The sequence below is a fragment of the Rhipicephalus microplus genome, chromosome 4, assembly GCF_043290135.1.
Source record: "Rhipicephalus microplus isolate Deutch F79 chromosome 4, USDA_Rmic, whole genome shotgun sequence".
In the NCBI taxonomy this organism is placed as follows: Eukaryota; Metazoa; Arthropoda; class Arachnida; order Ixodida; family Ixodidae; genus Rhipicephalus; species Rhipicephalus microplus.
Window position 1 is genome coordinate 114,294,114 of NC_134703.1, and position 23,085 is coordinate 114,317,198.

At 46.2% G+C, this 23,085-nt stretch overlaps 1 protein-coding gene across 2 annotated transcripts in view; it reads right to left on the reverse strand.

The window, feature by feature from the left end:
• Positions 1-23,085, reverse strand: part of Spec2 (CDC42 small effector protein Spec2) — a 34,322-nt gene that overhangs the window by 1,222 nt on the left and 10,015 nt on the right. Inside the window, exons 1-3 of one of the 2 annotated variants that reach the window (XM_075893538.1) lie at positions 7,608-7,758; positions 5,071-5,225; positions 2,863-2,955 (exon numbers count right to left, since the gene is read on the reverse strand). In XM_075893538.1, coding sequence (XP_075749653.1) covers positions 2,863-2,955; positions 5,071-5,225; positions 7,608-7,656 — 297 coding nt within the window. In that variant the 5' untranslated portion in view covers positions 7,657-7,758. Of the gene's footprint in view, positions 1-2,862; positions 2,956-5,070; positions 5,226-7,607; positions 7,759-23,085 lie in introns of those variants that run through there. The other variant, XM_037423345.2, reaches the window with a different exon arrangement.

A 23,085-nucleotide genomic window follows, 5' to 3' on the forward strand; every position in this document is an offset into this window, starting at 1 on the left:
AACTTGAACGAGACATGAACATTGCCTTCAAAGGACCACAGTAACGTTATTGGTCTCGTTTGTATTGCCTTCTCACTTTCTATCCAGGCTTTCTATTTTGGTAGGGGCCTCAAATGTGCTGTGTTTAAAGGTAGGCTGCCTTACACCATGCTCTTTCAACAGGTTCATTTATGAAAATTTTATTTTTTCTACCCTCAACCCCTCTCCACAATGGAAGTTATCAGCCCCAATAGTAAACAATTTTGCAAGTAGCACTGCCACACCACTACATTAGCCGAATTGTGTTGGATACTGCATTAGTAGCTGCAGTATCATGAGGTCTTAAATGTGTTTTGGAGTGGTCATGAAGTAAACCTGAGTGCCCGTCGGACAGCACTTCGTGACATCATCAATACAATGCACTTAGTGGCCACTTGGGCTCTCACTGATGTTTGCAGGGGCGTTTGCAGAGTGCATGCAAGGCCAACCATACTAATGCAATGATGGGCCCCTCTCTTACGTCACTTCGTTGTCAGAATGCTCTAAAGATAGCTCTGGTTGCTTATGCCACTGAAGTATTAAATAGCATAGCAAAGGTTTTTTTTTTTTTTCTAGGACACGCACGTTTTGGCAGAAGAACCCACCCAGTGATTTGCACCTCAACTGATATTGCAGCAATTGCATAAATTCTAGGCTTCTGCGAATATTCAGACGAATATTACAGTATTCAATTTTTTTTTTATTCAAATCCAAGTTGTTGAAAATTTTGAAGTATTCAAAATGAATGAATAAACGTATAATAACCTACATGTACCTAACTCCCTGTAAAAATGACTTCACTCCAGTCAAGAAGTGCTAAGCCGTGGAAACATCTACCCCAAGAAAATCCACACTGCCTCGAAGCCCCACATCAAGATTAAAAGGGCCCTGCAACACTTTTTGAGCATAGTCAGAAAATGCAGCCGATAAGTAGTAGGGGCTCCGGAGAACATGAGAGCCAAATACTATAGCGCAGAATGCAGCCTGGAATGCACAATAAATTCTCAAAGTCAGCTGAAAATTGCTTTCCATTTTCTGGACGAATGACTGTGGAAACTCAGAAATCACTTTTAGAAGGCCATCAATCAGCCATTGGCTAATTTGAACATAGCGCACTCGGTCCTTGCAAGGACTGCCGCGAGAGGCCGCGACTTGTCCACAAGTGTGCGCGCGATAACCTAGCAAAAGCCACGTGTTTGAAGAAAAAGAAAAGTGCTCGAGCTCACGAGGCACACGCGACGTATTTTCTTTGCCCATGCCATCCCTCGCTGCTTAGCTTCCAGCACTTTCATCGGGACGTAAGAAGGGAGAATGCGACCTGTGACAAGTCATTGTAAGTGCTCGTCTGGGTGGATTCTAAAAATTTTTGTGGCGTTGAATTCGTGAGGCAATATGCTCTTTTAGTGATTCCGTTCTATGGTTGCTTAAAAATGTGTTTCAGGGCCAATTTAAATGAACATATTACCCTTACATCGATCCATTTTTTTTAGTTTATAAGCTTGTTACGCTGGCTTATACACTCTTAGTAAATTTTAAAATGACATATTTTACATGTTAATCGTGCATTCTACCAAAAGTCAAACTGCTACTATTTTAAATCGTTTCCACTTTCTTTGAACCAAAAAAGTAGCATTTGTGTAGCCCTTGTTAATTAAAAAGAATATTGTGAAGATTAGTTAGGTCACGGCAAATGATTGATATGTGGGGTTTAACGTCCCAAAGCCATCATATGATTATGAGACACGCCGTGCCGTAGTGGAGGGCCCAGAAAATTTTAACCACCTGTGGTTCTTTAACGTGCATCCAAAACTGAGCACACTGGCCTACAGAATTTTCGCCTTCACAGAAAAGGCAGCCGCCATAGACAAGGTTTGATCCCGCAATTTGCGGGTCAGCAGCCGAGTACCTTAGCACTAGACCATCGTGGTGGGGCAAGTCATGGCCATGGCAAGTATACGCATTTTTCTTTATATATGTCTTATATACTATTCGAATTCAATTCAAAATTATTTGACCAATATCCCTGTTCACTTCATATTCACTTCGACACTAAAATTCACTATTCGCATAAGCCTAGTCATTTCAGTTCAATCTGCACACAAGGATTCAATTAAAACAAAATGCTGTCAATGCCACAGCTGTTTGGATGCATACGTTTTTTGGGGGCTCCACTGTGGTAGGATGTTAGTTTCTTACGATAATGTTGGTCGGGTGTTTTAAAGTAATGCCAACATTGAACATAATGATGTCAGCTATAATTGTTACATGCTGAAGGGGTTTTGAACCACTCTTCCAAGTAATCATTTGCTTCCTGCGGAATATTGCAGCACACGCTTTTTTTTTCGATCTTGTGTTGCTTGCTTATTACGTGCTTGAAGTACTGCCTTGCCAAAATCACTAACAGGGAACCATATAAATATGACTGGGAAACTTCCGACAGAATATTTCGATGAATATTCGCACCTGACAGAAACATTAGGGTTTGTTCTGGAACTTATGGAGCCAATGCTGTATTTGTAGCTATCGGTGTACAGCGTGCATACGTTGCTGCAGTTATAGTTTTCATTTCCTGGCCACAAGTACAGCCAAATAAAGAGTCATCTGACATGCAGACTGCTGCCTTCGTCAGCCTCATGACCCCTGTGATATTCTTTTCGACAAGCTCAGTGACAGATTGATGATGACTCCTATAAAGCATTTAGAGCAAACTTTTTGATTATCAGAGACCCAGCTTATTAATACAAAAAAGTCACTAACAAAAATTTGGCTGCAATTCTTCAATACTGCAAAGTCAATATGGTGACAATGCTATCTTTTATAGCACCGGTTTCCGAACCAACTTACATGAACATTCATGTCCCCAGAGCCAACATGAGCCGTGTGCTGGAAGTTTGTTGGGTTTCCAATCATGGTGCGGTCGATTCGCCGCCGCCGTTTCTGCAAAGACAGCACAACAGGCATTATTGAACTGGAAGTGCAGCAGTCCTAACAACCGATTCTGAGCAACGTTCTACGCACACACCACTCAATAACACCATGATCAGTAGTACTGTTCCATAGGTGAAAGACAAGACAACTTCATAATGGATTTAATGCGATTATCACAAGATTTCGCACCGAATCAGGGCTTATTAAAATGAGGAATAATAACGGGTGAGTAAAACTGAAGCCAGCTTTTGAAGACAACTCCCAACAAAACCAGATACATCCACAACTTGTAATAATTTACGACGTCCAATGTCTGACGGAAATAATGAGCAAATAAAGCAAAACAAAGTAAAAGGCAAAAAAATATATGAATTCATAAAAACAAAACTAACTTTTATGCACGAAATAACAGAAAATGAATCTATCAACTGCAGAAAAGCTCAAGTATACAACAACTTCATTTGATTCCAGTACAATAGTAGAATGGTCAACAAAATGTTTTATGACATGTGCTTATGGATGTGTATACCATAGAGCTTACAGTATTGTCATTTGAAGAAGTAGCAATACACATTTTTCACATATAGAATCTATCACATTATATCATGCTATAGAATATATCTTGGAGTGAGAAATTAAACTAAATACGCAGGGTAAATTATTTTGGTTTTAAAATTGCCTTTGAAAAGCATTGCAGTATGTAAAGTAACATTTCCCGACAAAAAAAAAAAAAATTTTGGGTGAGTAGCAGTAAAGGCAGTAGCAGTACAACTCTCTTACAAGTGACCATCCAATGGCTTCATAAAAGAAATTTATTGCTGTATACATCGACTGCCGCAAAATTTTTTTTAATATTTTCTTTATGTATGGCTGGACCTACAGAGATTTGTCACACGCATTAACTGCTTTCTCTCTCATCCCGACAAGTGCACTCAAAGATAATGAGGGAGGAAAGAAGTTGCATTGCGTGCACGTCATGAGTGTGAGCACTTTTAAATGCGAAGCATTTCTTAGCGAACTTCGGCCACTTTGAGCGTATCTATCTATCCATCTATCCATCTATCGCTTACGTTTGGGTGTTCTCATGGTCACCCTCTTAACTTGGCATGAACCAAAATTAGCATGGGAGGGTAAGATGGTTTCACAAATATGACGCGCTGGTCAAGACATGAAACATGTCACAATTCCATCGCGTATGTTGTCAAAAACTTCCCCACAGACCCACGAGGGGTATGTGCCACAGGTGATTGACACTTAGTATCTACCCAGGAACGAGAACACACATGGGCAATTTTTGTATGTGTATTTAGCGTCATTTCATGACATGTCGCTGAATAAAAATATTGCAACACGGTCAGCTTCCCTCTGCATGCTTTGCATGACATCGATTCCCAGGTACGTGAAATTTTCTGTTTTTTTTTTCTTTGAATGCGTGGCCTACTTGCAATGTGATCGCAAGTGTGCAAGCAGCCACACGGTGGCTGCACACAACTGTGCAGCTCTCAATGCTCGAATCGACCAATGACCATGAAGTCTGGGTATATGGTGCAGTGATGAGGGTATTTGGAGTCTTTTGCTGAAAGAAGAGGGAACAATTCCTAGTGGACTTATGAGAATTAGTTGTAAATTTCAGGCTGCGTGCCGCGCTTTAACGTCTGGCTCGCATGTTCTCGAAAGTCTCGACTATCGATTGGCAGCAGCGTTTTTTTTCACACATGCTGGAAAGACGTTTCAGTGCCCCTTTAAGGCCAGAAATAGTTACACCGGTTGAAAAAAGAAGAAGAAAATCGTGTGCACGTTTCTACTAGCTGCATTTATATGTGATAGCAACAATGAAAGCAGAAACATGGCACGCTAATGTGATAACTGCAAATTTATTTCTTGGTTCCCCCCCCCCCCCAAAAAAAAAACAGTCGAAAGAAGGGTAATTGTAATATATGAAATTATGCCCTTCTTTTATGCTTTATAGAGCTCCAGCCTTCATTTTTACCAAGGAAAAAAATTACCGGTTGTAATTGCCACATCAGTGTTCTTTTTAGGAGTTGAATAAAACTGTATACAAGGATCTAAACTGTAAAATTGCAAAGGGATACTGGGAGTACTATGTCGATGAGTCTGTCTCACCGGAGCAGGCTGCTCAGTGACGCAGCACGCGAAGCACTGGACCCAAATGTCACCCATCCTGTTGTAGGCCAGCTCCTCGCAGGCCACACGCTTGCCCCCGCTTCTTCTGCGCTGCTGCTGCGGCACTTCCTCCGCTGGCTCTGTGGCCGCCGCCACTGCAATGGTTTCAAGCGCAACCTTTTGAGTCATGCATTTGTATCCTTGGCTAGAGCTGGAACATAAATGTTGGTTAGTTTCTTCCCGAGAAAAAAATGGTATTGTATGGTGGTCATAGCATACGTACATACAAACATATATGGCTTCTCTATTACATAGTGAACTTTGTACGACGAGTGTACAATTACACTACGCTACTGCAATAGCAGTTTTGTAGTCAGTAGTTAGATTGCAAAATGTGCCTTGACTGATTTTTCTAGATAAACATTAACCTCTGTCGTAAGAAGACAAGAAGTGTGCAATTTTTCGAAAGACAGAGCCTGCCAAGCTATCACACGGACTGTACATTAAAAAAAAATTCAACTTGCTTACTCCCAGGTTTATCAAATTTGCGTGGCCCCTTTTCGCATGTATGCTGTGGTTTGGTTAACTTAGTTATGCAAGACTGATAAGAAATCTTTGTGCTTCCATGATTCCTTAGGACGAGATCATGATCATGGGCAACACCAAGATCATGTTAGGGCATTCGGTGTGCAATCATCAAGTCATATACCATTGCATGATCACGTTTTGGTTTATGTTTAAATAACTGCAAATAACCAGCAAGCATTTTCCAAAAAGCTGTATGCACTCTGGTATGTAGAGTACACAAGTGCTTTACAATATAAATTCATATAAAAGCATATTATCATACATTATCTTAAATAAGAGGCATAGTCAAACTTGTTTTTCAGGGAAGAAGGGGAGAGGGAGATTCAACCATCCTTTATGCAAGTTCGTGAGCGTGCTAGTATGCCTACACATGCCCAACTGAAAAAGTCAACAGGGGCTTTGAGCCCCTGAATCACTGAACCTCCTGCACTGCCCCCCGGCGAAGCCAATACGTGGAAGCATATCGCAGATTTGAAATGCACGTGTGCTAATCTCCATCGCCGCCGCATCGATGGAATACGCAGTTCAATCAATGTTTCTGCTTCAACTTATCTTGTAGTAAACACCACAGCGAGTCTTCGGAAGATTTATTGCGACCACCTAGATTCTTTTATCGACACACGGTAAAAGATACACGCGCTTTGCGGTCGCATACGAAGCTAAAAAAATGTTTTTTTTCTTCAAAAAATCTAAGGAAAGACCCATTTAAGCACAGTTCGCCTAAAAACGGCTTTACGAGTCTTCAAGAGACTGTCTGCACGCGCTTACGAACGAGCGCGCCACGAGTATAAAATAAACTCGCTCCGACATGTGCACGTGCGACCTGATTCGGTGAATTACTAGAGAAAAAAAAAACTTTTTTTTTTTTTTTAGAAATAAAACGAGCACGACTGGGAAGGGGAGTTGGCGCGCGGCGGGCGACCGACCCCCTGCCACGCTACGGCGGCAGCGCGCGACAGAATCGGAATCGCATAGCAACGTCTGCAAGTGCAACGACTGCTCTTTTCTTTTTGCCACCGCAGCACGTGAAAAACCGCGAAGTGAACACACACGCACGCGGCGGGTAAAACGATGCAGTAGATCGTGGTCCACGATTGCGACGTCTTTTGTCTGGCAACAACAACACCTCACGTGCCAATTCCTCGGTCGAATTCCGTGTGCGCCCGGTATACTTTCAGATTCTCAACATCGCGTCCGTCATCAGTGCGGCAAGCCGGTAGACAACGATCGTTGTAGCGCAATAATACACCACAATAAACCGCGCGAACTTATTCAGAACAGTTTACTTTGGCACCTGCGTTTAAAAGCATACGGAATCCTGACAACATGACGCCAGTTATCCCCAAGCGGCCGGCACAAGGACTAAGGGTATAGTGTACTAGTACACTATACTACGGGTTCGGCAAACGAACCCGTCAGCATTTCGCTTCGTCCGACAGTGTGAAGTCCTTGTCCATTTATCATTAGAGCCGAGAGGAACGAACAGTCGCTAAAGGCGATAACGACACGTCGAGCGCTATTCCTTCAATATCATATGACCCGATGGCTACCTTGTGCCACCAAACCAAAAACGGGTCATCAGCGCACTCCACGATTCGCAGCTTCCACTGCACACGCAGATTTTCCAACTGTGCCGGCTGTGCAACAACAAAATGGCGGCTTCGATGACGTCCATTCACGTCAGCATGTACGCTACGATTGGGCTAGACTTACTGCGCATGGCTCCAACAGAAGCCACACACAGTAACCCTAGTTATGGTATGGCTCGTGGCGTTCTTGCTAGAGTTACTGTACTTGGTATTGTGAATCTAGCTATAGGCCTAAGAACATTCGAGATCATTGCCGACGGCATCAATGGAAGCGCGGACAGCCTACACGCGACTAAAAAGCAACGGACGAGCGCGCAGGAAATAGACGGCCTCCGAGACCCCACGCAGCGGTATACGCACCGTCTTCCGACGAGGAGCGCTGTTCCTTGCCATCCTCCTCCAGCGACATGGTGCCGACGAGCTCTTTGCAACACGAGGAGGCAATGCAGCGCGCGCGCTACGAGCGGACACTGCACTTCGTCCACGTTCACGACACGGCTGGACTGCACGCGGTAACCGGCTTCTTTTTTTTTTTTTTTCATCGAGAATTGGCCACTCATGTGCTCGCCGACCAATAAAGATCCTTGCTGATCGGAGCTATCTAGCTCGCCCACGTAGACAACGCATTTTGTTTTTTTCGATCGCTAAAAGCAAGAACGCCACGAGGAATAATAAATGCCTACTGAAAGCCCACAGCGTCATAACGTGTTTCTCCCCCTTAGTAAAACCACGGTTATAAACTGCAAGCTGACAACTGCGAAATATATGTTCTTGCGGATCGGCGCTACACCTCTCCCTGATAAGGTGCACACTTGGATTTTTTTTTCCCCTCCAGCACACACAATCACGCATGCCACGAGGGATAACACAGTCTTGCCCTCAGGGGAAAAAAAAAAACAAGTAAAACCTTCCTCGTTAATCATCACGATTAGCGCACAAAAACAAAACAAGAAAATGCACGACACAAGCGTCTGTTTCGTGCACTTGTGTTTTTTGTGCGATGATCCGTGATGGGTACGTTCCAACTAAACCCAATTCGCTTCTTTACATCCTCGTTTAATTATATAAGCTGACAACTGCGAAATATATGTATGAGCGTAGCTCGTTCAGCCTTTCAGCCTGTTCGCATTCGAGTTTAATAGAGGAGCGTACTGCTCTCGTAGCCGCTCGATCCCACAGGCTAAACAGCACCTCGTCTTCGCAGCCGAAATTCTCGCTCATCGGTGGCGTAGCCAGGAGGGGGGGGGGGGGGGGGGGTAGGGGGATGAAAATCTTCGAAAATTTCCCCGTTTTTCTTGCGTTATATAGACGGACACACACCAACGCACTCACGAACACAGATAATAGGGAGGTTTAGAATAACGTTAATGACGTTACAGGCACCACATGAGTTTTATAATTGCGTTTGCTCCCTCTAGGGAAACGTCTAGGGACTTTCGCCCCGACCGCAAACCCAAATGCACGGAAGCTACACAAAGCATTTTTTCGGGCCTCGCGGGCCGTGATCGCCGCACGCTATTTCGGAATTTCTCCTGGCGGGCCACAAACGCAAACGGCGGCTCGCGTTACTACGCAGGCGCCGTGGCAGAGACCGCACCGCAAGGGCTTGCGGTGCGCTATTCTAAACCTCCCTAATGCATGTATAATTAATGCTCTCCGTAACTTATGTGCATTACTGATACAAATTGTAGGGTTCGATCGTACACACTATCGCGTGTCTCCAGCATGCACAAGGATGGCATTGCCAAGTATGTAGCTTGGAGCGAAAATTAATGCAGCTACAGCACATTTGAGATAGGAAGCTAGATACCACAAGTTATACCGGCAATGAAGTAGATGAGTATCATGTGTATACGTGGTCGTCGCATTTACATTTCCGATGGCGTACGTCCATACGTGCACCCATGCAGGAGAGGAAAAAAAACAAGGCAGGTATTTTTCTCGTGCGCGCGGTGAACACCATCAAAGTAAACCGTTGAGTACCAACCAACACATTCAAACTTCCACTATCTGTGTTGTAGTGTTCAGTGTTGACTGATATGTGGGATTTAACGTCCCAAAACCACCATATGATTATAAGAGACGCCGTAGTGGAGGTCTCCGGGAATTGCGACCCCCTGGGGTTCTTTAACGTGCACCCAAGTCTGAGCACACGGCCCTACAGCATTTTCGCCTCCGTCTAAAATGCAAGCGCCACAGCCGGGATTCGATCCCGCTACCTGCGGGTCAGCAACCGAGTATTCCTTAGCCACTAGACCACCACGGCGGGGCGAGTGTTCAGTGTTGTAGCGTCTTTCATGTAATGTGCTTTTCAACCATTGATACTCTAACGTCTGGAAAGCCGCCTGGCCGGGTAGAAACTTAATATGAAGACTGCTAACGCTGTATGCCCTGCCTCACGACAAAAGGTAATGATTGATTGATATGTGGGGTTTAACGTCCCAAAACCACTATTTGATAATGAGAGACGCCGTAGTGGAGGGCTCCAGAAATTTCGACCACCTGGGGTTCTTTAACGTGCACCCAAATATGAGTACACGGGCCTACAACATTTCCGCCTCCATCGCAAATGCAGGACAAAAGGTAAACACCTAAGGTTACCGAGTACAATGTGTGATTCATAACACCTTCAGCACAAAGAAAACTGAATCGATGATAGATTGCAATGCGATATCGATGACCGCCCATAAGTTGATTGACACTCAATTGTCGCGCAATCGGTGTGTGCAATGTTCTTACGTCCCCTCCAAGGCATTTGTGCAGTGACTGACGTCAGCGTCACGGAACGGCGCCACCGGCCGTTAATTTCATGGGCGAGCGTTGCAGTGCTGCGCAATCACGTAATACGCATACACGCACGAGCAAGGTCGAACCCTCGCCGATGAGGGCGTGTGTCTACGCCGGCAACTAACCGAAGTTGCGCGCCAACACGCATAGTCTCGTCTGTGTGCGATGCAGTTCTGTGTCAACGCGTTTTTATATTAGAGAGTTTTAGTACTGCGTACGTGGCAGCGTTGCGTACGTAAGGACGCCACGTTCTGCGTAGTGCGCATGCGCAGACCGCAACGCGCACGTATCGCGTTACGTACGCAGCCGCTACGTACGCACACATTAGATGCGTGAGTGCGTACGTATGAGCTGATCGCGCCGCTCTCGAACAAGTTCGCGACAGCGCGAGACTTCGTTTTGCAAAATGGCGGCATCGAAGGCAAGCACCGACCGGCTCTGTGGCTTAAAATATGGCCATAATCTGGCTGTAACACTTGGATTGGCTCACATTGGCTGTCACGAACACATGCTTCTATTTTGATCTACCAGATGGCGCAACACGCTTCTCGCTCGTTACGTACGCGGGTACTACGGCGTACTAAAAGCCGATTAGTGGCAAAGGACGCCACGTAACGCAAGGCGCTTGCGTGATGCGTACGTAGCATCATTCCGCAGTACTAAAACTCTCCATTAGCTCGCGCAATTACTTTCTAAAGCATCACGTAGTTGGTATACGGCAGCGTCGAGATAAAACGGCGATATCGAAATCCAGTAGCCCCTTGCATTTCTTCGGTATTCGCGCCGTTTCAACAGTATATCGTCAATCATATACAGCGCTTCTTGATCTATACGGCAATTCTTTTCGCGAAACGCAGCAGCGTTGTTAACCACTGTACAATGAGTGACTTCTACACATTTTGCATTAGTGAATATATTACCCGCGTTCTCGCAATGTGTCTATCTTCGCGTGGGTTGACAACTCCGTATACACCGTGCGTAATTCTGTAGTATCTATTTCTTATTTATTATCGTAAGGTAGGCGGGTGAGTTGGAGTTTACGCAAATATATAAAATCACCGCGGAATACCAGGAACACGCGGAGAGAAAGGGCGCAAGACGAACGCTGTTCGAAAACTGAAATTCAATACGTCCTGCTGTAAACAGCGCCAATGCTTGCGTCGTTTTCAGGACAGATTCTAAGCTTAATCTATTAGTTTTGGCCGCGTAGAAGTATACGCTCACTTGTATATTTTTTTTTCGCTTGCCGATTGTCGCCGCTCATTGTATTTTGTCATCACGTTACCCCCTTTGGTCAATGTCCTTTAATCTAGCTGTGAGCTACGACGAACAAACACAATCTACCGACAGATAGTACAAGAGCTGTGCGAGCTACACGCGCACAATATACGCGCCACAAGAGGAGCGTTATCCGCGAGAGAATTCACGTCACAGCATTCCGCGCGCATAACCAAGGCGGTCATCCTGCATACGTATATGTGTAGGATAACAAATATTTCCGGACTTCGAAGTATGCGCCACACTTCGAGCTGGACGTTATATCGAGAAGGAAGCCCCAGCCAAGCGGTGCGTGTGTGTGTGTGCAGTCGGGGGAAAGCGCGGCGTTCAAAAATCGCGGAAGTGGCCGGACAGAGAGACTCTCACAAGCGTGACGAGCGCGGATGTCGACGAAAGGGATTTCGCTCGGCACGGCCGCTTTCCCGCCGGGTCGTGCCGGAACAACACCGCCTCGTCGCCGCACTTTCTCCCGAGGAAAGGGAAAACGAGCAAAAAAAGTGTTCTTTTTCCTTCTTTCCGCCGTGCTTCACGGCCTGCGCTTCATTCTTCTGACGTCACATGCACGACAGAAGAATCGCGTTGCCACGGAGGAATGGTGTTTCGATTAAGCGCGGTGACGGAATGGGTTTGTTCTACAGTTGCATCGGGGCGTCGGAACGAAATTTGTTTTTCGTTTCATACGCCGAAAAAAAAGTCCCGTACCGAAACGAACACAAGAACTACGCCGTAACGGTTCGTTAAGTCCTACAACCACGCGTACGCATTACAGCGCGTCGGCGAAAGCTCCCGATGCGCGCCCTACCCCCTCCCCCCCCCCCCCCTAAAAGAAAGTTGGTTGGTTGGTTGCTTGTTCCTCAGAAACTTGGCGCAACCCACCACGCGGGATCGGCCATGAAACGGACGGTGCCTCATTTGTGAGATGGAATTGATTTACCAGCCGGATTATTTAGATAAGGATGTTTAAACAAAGAACCAATCGGTAAACGATAGATTAGAAATAAAATAAATAGAGGTAATACAAAAAAACTAACAAGCTAATATGGTTTGAAATAAAGTGACTTTATGCCTCTGCTTAACATTATATTCGTTTTGTTGCCTTTAGAAAATCGCATACGGCCTTGCAAACGTTCCTGTGGCTAAATCCCTGGCGCGAAGCAGAGTTAAAAAGCCGCGCGTTGACACTGCGGAGGCGGTGCACGACTCCACGCGTAGAACCAAGACTTATCGGGCCAAATACGAAGGGGTAGACACGGTATGCAGTGCGTGTGGAGAGGAGGAGGAAAGTGCCGAACACTTGATAATGATCTCTAAAGGCGCAGAGTTTTTCAAAGCACTGGGGTTTAGGGTCAGGGAGGGCAAAATAGACTTTAAGCGGGTAGAACTATCTAGAAGGAGGTTATCTGATTGGTGACTAAAGTCAAGGCACGAGTGAAAATTACACCCTTCACTGTAAAGTACCAGTCCTCAACCTCACTTATTAAATGAAAAAGAATAAACCTAGTTTTTGGTTCACTAAGTATTACGGCTTGGTGACGTTAGCCACCGATCTAAAGGGTACAGCCATATGCATCCATCCATCCATCCGTATGTGCACATGTGGACAGGCCTTAACGAATTCCCTGAAGAGGTTGAATGGTTTGCGTCAAGGGAGTGAGCATGATCTCAGAAGCAGTGATATGCGAGATCGCTGTCCTGATTAACTGCAGCGCCGAGAATGCCGGCCATCTACACGATGGCCCGTGTGGACCGATGTCACACCAAGGGTCACTTAATATGTGCCCCAAACAGGAAAAACTGACGGGACACGAAAAGTTCGAGAAAGTTACTTTGTTCTCCTTTTGTCAGAGAACGTAACTTGAAAATAAATGTTCGAGCCTATATGGTTGGTATTGTAATCTACACCGTAACCAGCTAGATCAGAAACATTACGCACTCGCATTTTTTTTTTTTTTCAGGAAGCAACGTCGTGTAAGCTCTTGCTGTTGGGTGTACACACAGATCGCCACCATTGACGTTCTTCGCGAAATTTTAACACCTCTTCAATTTGGAATCCCTACCTGAGATACGCATTGATGCCCAAGCTACATGGCCTCGGTTGTCGCTGGTAGCCAAATCTCTCCTTGAACCGATAAAAGTATTTCGTTTTCAATCCGAAATAAAATAACACAGAACCTTTCGGTTACGTTTTTGTTCCAGTCAAATATAGCTTATTTTTTTCTTTTTTTCGTTTTTACACAATGGTTTTCGTGCGTACACTCTAATAAGCGTTCCGCAGTAACTGCGCAGTATAACACGAAAAGGGCGCCTTTCTCTCCGCCCCCCCCCCCCCCCAAAAAAAACAAACGAAATGAGTGCAGAAGTTTGCACACGGCACAGCAAGGAGGTGCCGCCTTTCTCCTTGCGGAGTAAAGCGCCTTGTTTTAGGAGTACCTGCAGACATCTTCGCGCTGAAGTTCGCGCCGTGTGAAAAGTAACGACCCATAGGTGCCTACCTAAACATGTTTCCTTCCAGACGGAGCCATAGCGTGGTGTGGTGTTGTGGTTTGTGCACGCGTATATGCTGACTGAGTGTTCGCGAGTTCAAATCTCGTGTTTTTGGTGTAACTTTTCTTAAATTTATTTCTCAATGTGATGGTTGCACATCGATTGTCACATCTTACCCCATGCCTGCACACACTACAAAATGTCGGTGTTAAATAAACCAAAATCTAGTTTTTCTTCTGAGAAAAATAACCGTTGCTCTCTTGAGAAGGCAGCGAGAAGGAGCTCCGCAGTTACCCCTAAAGTGGAGAAATGACCGTAACAGGTCAGTTACTCCTCTAAAGGACCAACCTCGACCCCCTCTTCCTCATTTACTCCTTAGGCTGTGTTCCACTTCTTAGACAGCACGTAGACAGTCTTCGCAGAATGCTTAGATGACAGCACCCAGCCCATGCTGTCCGAGAAATGGAACACGTTTAGACAGCTCTTACGCGATGAGGCGCCACCTCGCGTCGAGAAGAGAAATCTAAAATGAACAAACGCAATAGTTGTGTTTTCTGGCTCATTTCGTGTTAAAATCTAAAAAAAAAAAAGAATTAAACGTTACTCACACTGAGCGTCTGGAGAAGCGTCTGCTTGTGTGCGACCATCATTCCAGCGAGATCCAATCTATCTGAGCGATTTGCTGAGCCGCCATCTTGTTTGGACAGCAAAGTAGCCTGCATAGTCTACGATGTGCTCTTCTCGGAGCTGTCTACTTTGCCGGCTACGTGAGAATTGGAATGGGACTTAAGGTGGCCGCCAACCATTCAGCTGTCTATTTAGCCGTCTACGGTGAGTATTGGAACACAGCCTTAAGAGTGTAGGGTTATATAATGAGCGATCGTCACGTGCGGAGGGCGACCTTCATCGTTTGGGTGGTACAGGTCGCAGACGTGCACGAGCGCCCTCTCCGCACGTCGGTCCAAATCGACCGTCTCTTCTGTCTATATACTCCCTTGAAGCCTTGCTTGGGGCTCTGAGCTGTGCCCCCTTACGGGCTGTTTCCACACGGTGGACACTGCCAACATGTTTCCACCCGGTGGACACTGTGCCAACGCTTCTGCGTATATCTTTCCAAGAACTCACGGTCGCGAAATAAAAGAACGGACACTGATGTACATCACTGCACTTCTGTTGGGCCGTAATTTATGTACGCGCAGTCTTACTTTTTATGACGCACATCATCGAGGTGTGTCGATCCAATGCTGCGAATCGCAACTTTTCCACACAGAAAGACATGCATAAGATAAACATATAAGATAAAGACATACGCTAACAACATGTTTGTTTCGCTTGTACCGTGGTCTCCAGACTCGCTCCTTGTGGCCAGTTTTTTACCATGGTCGCTTTTACAACGCGGCTTATATGATTTTTTTTTACAACAAAGCGTATATGACTTTAGCGCTTCGTATATGACAACATGCACCATACATTGTAGCAATCGTACACCGTGCGCTATAAAGTATACAGCGCCCGCGGTCACCCCTCATTCACCCTCCTGCGATGTTCCAGTCTTCATTGCGACAGGAAACAACCGGCAGCAGACCAGAGGTTGCTGTATGCGCTCAAATGGTTGCCAGATACTTTGATTGTTTGTTAGTTTTTCGCTTGTTTGTTTGTCCGCATAAACACCGAAGTGTTTATTTATGCGAATCTTGTGCCGTAACCACTGTTGGCGTAGTCAGCTGGGCTATATATATATACAAAAAACAACGTTTATATTAACGTGGAGAGAAGGGGAACTAACTAATGAAAGGAAGAGGCGGGTCACGTGATTTAACTTAAGGCGGGCTATTCAAACAGCGGATTGAGTGGGGAGCTGCTACCCCAGAAATGGAAGAGGGTTTATAGACGGCGGTGAATGGAAAAGACAGTTTCGGGTAATTACCCGTGCCAACCAAATTCGTCAAGTGGTACTATAATGGTACTATAACAACAATGGTACTATAACAACATAACTTAATTAGCCTAAATCAATAAAAAGACCAAATTAATGGCTCCGAGGTGACTGGGGGAAAAGAACGAAGATCGACTTGAAGAAAATGAAAATGGCTGCAGCATCGCTATTGTGCTGTCAGGCAGCTTTTACGGCTCAAAATGCGGTCACCTTTTATTTTCATTTTTCTTTTATTTTTATTTTTCACGTAAACACTCGGCGGGTGTATGGGCAAGAAAAAGAAAGAAAGGAAAGGTCAAAGCATTTCTGCGAGCGTGCGCAATAAGCTCAGGTAACGGTTCAAGGACCGCTGCTGGGATAACGCGGCCCCGCGTCGCTTTGTACGCGCGAGAAGGCTCGCGGATGACGCACCGCAGCGAACTTATCTACGCTGCATGCCGGCATGAGCAACGTGACGGCGACCCAAGTCACCAACGCTCCCGACATGTCGCAGCTGTGCGCATGTCACGATGCGCTCGCCACATGTGCATGCTGCAGTGCGCCCTCCTCCTCGCAATGAGGACAGTTTCGCTTGCGCTGCGTCCGCGCAGATGTATAGGGAAAACGCGTACCCCGACAGAAAAAAAAAAAAAAACACTATAATAGATATGTCACGGCGCAACCCCGCTCCTGTCTCGCGGTTTGTGAACGGTTTGCGCCCTGTCCCGTGTCCGTAGCTACTCGCACGCAGCGACTCGGAACGTAAGCATTAATCTTCAGTGTTTCACGTCCCAAAATCACGACCGAAGTGTGGCGGTCGATTGCCTCCGCGACTGAAGATAGAGTCCCGATCATGACGTCAATCCCGAGTGCACGCCTATTGGTGGAGGTTTGCGCGCATCCGCCTGTGATGATGAACTGCCGCGGACTTCACAAGTTGTTTTTTTTTTTTTTTCATAAGGCCCTGGCGAAGCCATGGCAACTTGGAATAAGGAAGTCACTTGCCCCTAGACGAAGAAAACACGCGCCTGGTTCTGAAATAAAGTCTCCACTCTCTTCAGCGTTTAAAGCGGCCGCCATTTCTTTTTTTTTTTTTTTGAGTTCGCGCCCGTATTTAATATAAACGGGTCTTCACGGTATACAAGCCATCGTCAGAAGGGCGATTGGAGTGCCGCGTGTGCCGCACGATACACCGAATGGCGGTCCACCGAGAGGCGTAACAAGACACGAACTCAGCTACTGGAACAGTACAAATGAACAGTACAAAAAGGCCAGAAATTCATCGCAGAATGAAGTAAGTATTAGTAAAAGACCAATGCGCCTTTTTGTGCTCAAGATTACTCCGCTGCCAAAGCCATAATCTACGCCACTCATTAAAAAAAAGAAGAAGCACAAGCACGGGTTCGGCACTTTTGGTTTCTGCCTCTACTCTCAGCGCTTCCCCCTTCCCAACCTTTCCTTCTCTCTCACGTGCACGTGCGACGGAATAAACGTACGCCCAGAATGTTTAGCACACGAACCACCGTTGCTCAAGTTTTCACTGACTTTGCAGCATCCTGCTCCACCTGTGTTTTTCGTTCGTACACCGACAAGAAAACACAGTCTCCCACCCTTAGAAGCGCGAAGTTCACGAATAAGCCTTATCCACCATTCAAACTGCCGTATGGCTAGTTCAAGCAAGCCGACCTTGAAATGTTTCGAGTATCTGCCAGAAAGTTTGCAGATAACTTGATGATAATTGCGCACCGAGTTCAGTTCTAAACACGCTCGGAAAGCGCGCACGAGAAGAGGGCGCAGTATACAGTACAGAAACACGATGTCATAGTTGAAAGAGATGTCTTAAAGGGGCTCTGAAACACTTTTTCATGTAACCATGAAGCGAGTTCACTGGAAGAGCTTATTGCCTCACGAATTCAGCGCCGCCACGGTGGTCTAGTGGCTAAGGTACTCGGCTGCTGATCCGCAGGTCGTGGGATCAAATCCCGGCTGTGGCGGCTGCATTTCCGATGGAGGCGGAAATGTTGTGGGCCCATTTGCTCAGATTTGGGTGCACGTCAAAGAACCCCACGTGGTCGAAATTTCCGGAGCCCTCCACTACGGCGTCTCTCATAATCATATGGTGGTTTTGGGACGTTAAACCACACATATCATCATGCCTCACGTATGCAACGCCGCAAATTTTTTTTAAAATCCGTCCAGTGCGAGTGGAGTTATAAAGGGTTGCCGCATGCAGCAATTACATTCTCTCGTTCCGACGAAAGCGCTGGAAGCTAAGCAGAGGGAGGCAGCGCCACAGAAAAACGTCACGCGCGCTTCGCGACCTTGAGCGCTCTTTATGTTTGTTTTTTTTTCTTCGAATGCGCGGCTTTCTCAGTGTGATCGCGCGCGCGCGCGCGTGGACAAGTAGCGGCCTCCCGCGGCGATCTCTGTAACTAGCGAGCGCGCCATGTTCAAATCAGCCAATGGCTGATAGATGGGTCGTTGAGGGATTTTTGGCCATATAACGTGATTTGTCGAGAGAAGAGGAAGCAATTTTTAGCTGACTTAAGTTTGACTTCCAACAAAACGCAACACACGCCCACACACAAGCATGCCGATAGTCTCTGGTGTGCCCGAACAATGCATTATTAATCGCAATAGGCGAGTAAACACTAGGAACACCATTCACCAAAACCATAATTTTATTTATTGTGAAGCCACGAGCCACTTTTGGAAACGCCCGCGCACTGCACGCGTTTGAGACCCATAATATGACGGTGCTTCCGGATGATGATCCTTTATAGTTAGCCCCCCCATAACATTTGTCAAGTCCCGGACATATCCTGCCAGTCATATATAAAACACCGAAGGCAAATGAATAGGGGTGAGTTGGGCGAAGGAACCGTGCTCGCATATACGGCGTTCGCCAGCCACCACACCCCTTTCAACGGCGGCCATCACTTTGACAGGCCTCCACGGTGAACGGAGGCGTGCGGCGGCGCATCCGCTGGCCCTCCCGCGACAAGGCCAGGGCTGAGCGATGTGCTCGAAACAAAGGCACCGCCGCCGTGTATACGGACGCCGAGGACTGGAAGCGGCGTAGTACACGCACATACACGAAGAAGCTTGCACCAAAGTACACGAGCTGCTCTCGCTATACACACTGCATCTTTTTACTGCCGATACCCTGCGACTGGGTCAAATGTATAGTAAAACAAGCAATGTCTCTACGCCGGAAGAATAATGCTGGGACAGTATACACCTTTTCACAGGAAGGAAAAAAAAGACACCGCCATGATGGGCTGTGCGCGGGAGTACAAAGGCTAAGTGCGCAGCGTTGTCAGTGCATTTTCGAGAGGACGCGCCAATTTGTACAGCCCAAGGAGGACTATGGCGGCGCCCAGGGAGGCGTTTATGAAAAGGTGAATAGGGGCACCTTGGCTCCTTTCCGAGACATGCCCCTCATTCGTTCCCAACATTACTGGTCAATCAACCACTGTTTCATTCCTTTGCATAAGCCTTTTTTTTTTCAGGAACATGTCCTATTAACATGTTTGTGAACATGACTGTTTATGAACCTGCTCACATGGCTGAAAATGAAGTCGAAGGTTCGATTTACGACTAGACGTACAATGTTTCCTCACAGGCACAGAGCAGCTATCGAGTATACGAGAAGATTCGCGCACGTTGTGTCGCAGTAGCAGCTGCATCAAATGTTAATGCAGAACGCCGACAATTTGTTCAAAGTGTGGATTTTACGTATCACAAACGCACTGATGGTGCGATCGGCTCCCACATGGGTGAAAAAACAAAACGAAACTAAGTTAAACTAAGTTGCATATCAGTCGAAATTCGACGGTTTATCGTAGCATATCCTGGGCTAATTCTTTCCGCTAGTTCAGTCAAGTCTCACATCTATGCCAACTATACACTTAAACCACTATCAGTTCGCCCAGTGATCTGAACAGTCGCAGATCGGGCAATGAACTACGCGCAGCTCCACATCACATAATGACTCTCGATAATGGCTTGGTAGGGTTGTTTTACGGGGCTTTACGCAGCGAGTCGGAACGGGATGAAAAGCAAAAACGAAAAGAATGTTGTTGGCCAGAACGAAAGCGTAGCCGTAACGATAGCTTTTTTATTTTTTTTTCTTAGTGAGGTGAAATAAAAAATGTTTTGAATCGTTTTTTGCTTCACGGGAAAGAAACTACGGCGATCCGGAAAGAAACGAAGTCATGCAACGCGAGCAGGAATGCATATCGCAGGGTATACAGTATTAGCGCGCAGCTAAGGCAGAAATTCCCGAGTTAGAATAATACCAAGAATGGTATGTTTTTATCATTACTTTAACTTCACATTTTTGCACGCAAGTGAAACCCGTTACATAACATTCGGATTTTTTTTTTTTTGCTTCATTCCGGAACAGGAACAGAACGGAACTTCTTGCATTAGAACGAGAACTGAAACCGAAACCCAAAAGACATTTCGTCCCGACATCGGTTTTACGTCGCAAAGCGAGTCGAGGCTGGCGCCGAAGCGGATGGATAACTCCCATCACCTGTGGTTCTTTTAACACGCCCTGAAATCGCACAGCACGCGCGGGATTCAAATGCGACCTTGGCGGCAGGCAACGAGCACGCGTCTTTCGCGTCCGCAGTCGGAGCGCAGCGTGACCACCAAGCCACCGCGGCGGACACCTTCGAGCTCTCGCTGTGCCACTAAGAAACTGTAGTTCAGCTCAGCTGTGGCGGGCCGCAGTCACGACACTTTCCCGCAACGGCCAGGACGGTAAAGATGATTGGATGGGAGGGAGAGTGCAACGAAATTTCTGCTAACGTCGTCATTTGGAAGAAAGCCTTACCCGTATCGTTTAAGCGAGTCATTAGCGAATGGGATTTAACGCCAGGGCTTGAGAAACGTCGATACTTATCTCAACGCAGATTGACTGAAATATGGACGCCGATTGTTAAATATATATAGTTTTTATAGCTTTTGTTCCACGGTTATACGTTTAAACACGTGGTGACCGCATGTATATAGTGGCTCACGAAAAGCATGTCAATTAAGAGGCCAGACAGGTAGCCGATGAACATGCCTATCAAAAAAAAAAAATACAGGACGCACACAGACATGTGCTGGCCGGGTCGCATGTTCGAGACCCCGATGGTCGAACGCCTGACCGCGCCTCGGTATAGAACACGACGGCCACCTGATGGCGCCTTTGAGGGGAGGGTAAGTGACGTCATAAGCGCAGGAAGAGCCCGTGTCTCGAATGAGTACGCGTGCACTGCTCATAGGCGCGAGGGAACGAGCGCAGACCGGCGCAATACTCGCGCGGTGATTCACAGTGCCGCATGCAAGAGTAAACTGCTATAATTTTCGTAGTAAATGTTTCCGTGCTATACCACTATAGTTGACAAAGGCGTACAACAATGTACGCGCGGGAAACACGCGGAGAACGCGCGAGGCTTAATCGACTAACATGGCTATCGCGTTTGTTATTGTTCTCCTTAGGACTAAGTATGCGATCTTTGCGTAGCGTACAGGTATACGCATCGCAGTCCATTGTTAGTCCTAAATAACACATCCATTAAGAGTGATTCCGAAAGGAGCGCGGCACGAACACAATCTCCCGCCTGCGGCAAAATCTGGAAGCGTCTTCCGCCTCTCTCTTCTCGGTGCATCGACCTCGTTTCACCCCACAGCTGGCCCCTGCGCACCGGAGTCAGAGTTCGCGCGAGTTCGCGTTGTTCTACACTAAAGTAATATTTTGCGAAGGCTGCTCCCGTACGTCAGATGACTGCAAGAAACAAAACAACGCGTAGTAAATACGGAAGACTGCTTCCGAAGGCTCTGAATACAAGTCCTCGACAGGCCAGCGATGTTCCGTTAAGGGACAGCGCTGGCTGAGCATGAATGGAAGAAATAAACTGCACTAATATACTATACTACTAGGATATACCACAAGGCAGAGGCATGTCTTTACAATAACCCCATTTTCCACCCGTAATAACACATTCAAGTATTCGTTCTTCCCTAGGACAATTACCGAATGGAATAACCTTAGTAACGAAGTTGTTTCCCAGTCATCCTTGAACCTTTTTGCTGCGCAGCTCTAGCAGCGAGTGTCTAATTTCTATGACATGTGCTCCTGTTGTTTATTTCAATCACTGTAACCATTCTCCACTTGTGATCATCTTGAATGTAGCGCTCATTTCTCTATATGTTCTTATGCAGGTTTATTACAGACCACTGTTCTTTTTTTTTTTGGTTCTGAAAGCGTGTAAATGCCTTACCTGTTTTATATTTGTTTGTTTACCGATTTGTAAATTTATCAAATGTATATCACCCTGCCAAAACCATACGTTAGGGTTGCAGTATTCATAAATAAATAAATAATAAAATAAATAATACGGGTGGTGCGCGCATTAACAGACCTTCTCGCAGAGACAAACATATCGCAGAAAGATTCTATCATAATTTGCGCAGTGATAATTGTGCTCCTCGCTTGCACTAGTTCAAACGTATAAGCGTCAACCAATGTGCGGCGTTATTTTCAGGTATAAGTGCATGTGATCCGACAGGTGTTTATACGATGCATTATTGTTTGTCACATGACCGCATACTCGCGTCTATTGCATATTGCTATTGTATTGCAGTGTTGCCGGTTACTTTCTGGTCTTATTGCTTCAACGCTTTGCTCTCTGCACAGTGTTCCCCTTTAAATGGCAAGTATTACAGCAGATCAATATCTTTAAATGGCATATATTGGAACAGATCGAACGGCGGCTTTGCAGCTTCACCGCTTATGCGAATGGCATGCAACGAAGCAAAGCGAAAAAAAAAATGATCGTGATGAATGGACGAACGCGGCTCTCGAGCTATCATGGATTCCGGGTCTGGGGCACGCTGTACAGTACATGCTGGCACCTATACGCCATAAGTATACACGCCAGCCACCAAATGCACGTATACAGTCTGCTTAATCTCTTCAGCCATGCGATAACTAGGACAGTATAAACTAGGCCAGTATAACTATAGGACAGTATATACTAGGGCAGTATAAACACTGTTTATCACGCAAAGTCAGTATAGTCCAAAAATTCATTCGAGCCATACACATGTCTCGTCGAAGTACTCCACTCAACTGTTGCGATGTTTTGAGAAACGTCCTGCACCTTTCGCGCACGAGCTGTTCATATCGCTTCATTCTTGCAGAGAAGCACGCGACCATCACGCGAGAGAAGCTGTACGTTTCTTTACTTAGAAAGTATGAGCCAACTGTTGACGATATCTGGGGTTTAACGCCCCAAAACCACCATACGATTACGAGAGACGCCGTAGTGGAGGGCTCCGGAAATTTCCACCACCCGGGGTTCGTGCACCCAAATC